The 484-nt window shown below is 43.4% G+C and overlaps 1 protein-coding gene across 5 annotated transcripts in view; it reads left to right on the top strand.

Moving 5' to 3' along the window:
- The window catches only part of LRRC1 (leucine rich repeat containing 1), a 92912-nt gene that overhangs the window by 60583 nt on the left and 31845 nt on the right, over nt 1-484 (top strand). For all 5 annotated transcript variants that reach the window (XM_005863322.2, XM_014537283.1, XM_014537281.1 and 2 more), the window contains one exon: nt 313-387. In XM_005863322.2, coding sequence (XP_005863384.2) covers nt 313-387 — 75 coding nt within the window. The remainder of the gene's footprint in view (nt 1-312; nt 388-484) is intronic.

A 484-nucleotide genomic window follows, 5' to 3' on the forward strand; every position in this document is an offset into this window, starting at 1 on the left:
GAGGGTGCAGGCTGGGCTGAGGGGGCCCCCCCCCCCCGCACGAATTTTGTGCACCGGGCCTCTAGTATATAATAAAAGAGTTGTGATTGGGAGGCAGGGAGGGTTAGGATCAGAGATGATGGGCATACATGGACATGTCTGGCATTGTTGAGTGTTGGGGGTGCTCTTATGAAGGGGGCTTGATATTAGAAAAATACCAACAGACATCCTCTGTGGTACTCCATCATTAACTGTTGAAAATAGGATTTTTTCTTTCGTAATGGAAGACAAAGTTGGATTTTTGTTACCATAACATTATTCTTTTTGTTTTAGCCAGAATCAATCGGAGCTCTCGTACATCTAAAGGATCTTTGGTTGGATGGAAATCAACTGTCAGAATTACCTCAGGTACGTGGTAATTTCACATATTCTCCCCCAAAACATAAAGCAGTAACCACCACCACTCTCATATCTTCCCTGCTTCTACATGAGAGTTTCTTTAAAA

The sequence above is a fragment of the Myotis brandtii genome, unplaced genomic scaffold (genome assembly GCF_000412655.1).
Source record: "Myotis brandtii unplaced genomic scaffold, ASM41265v1 scaffold176, whole genome shotgun sequence".
NCBI classification, from domain to species: domain Eukaryota; kingdom Metazoa; phylum Chordata; class Mammalia; order Chiroptera; family Vespertilionidae; genus Myotis; species Myotis brandtii.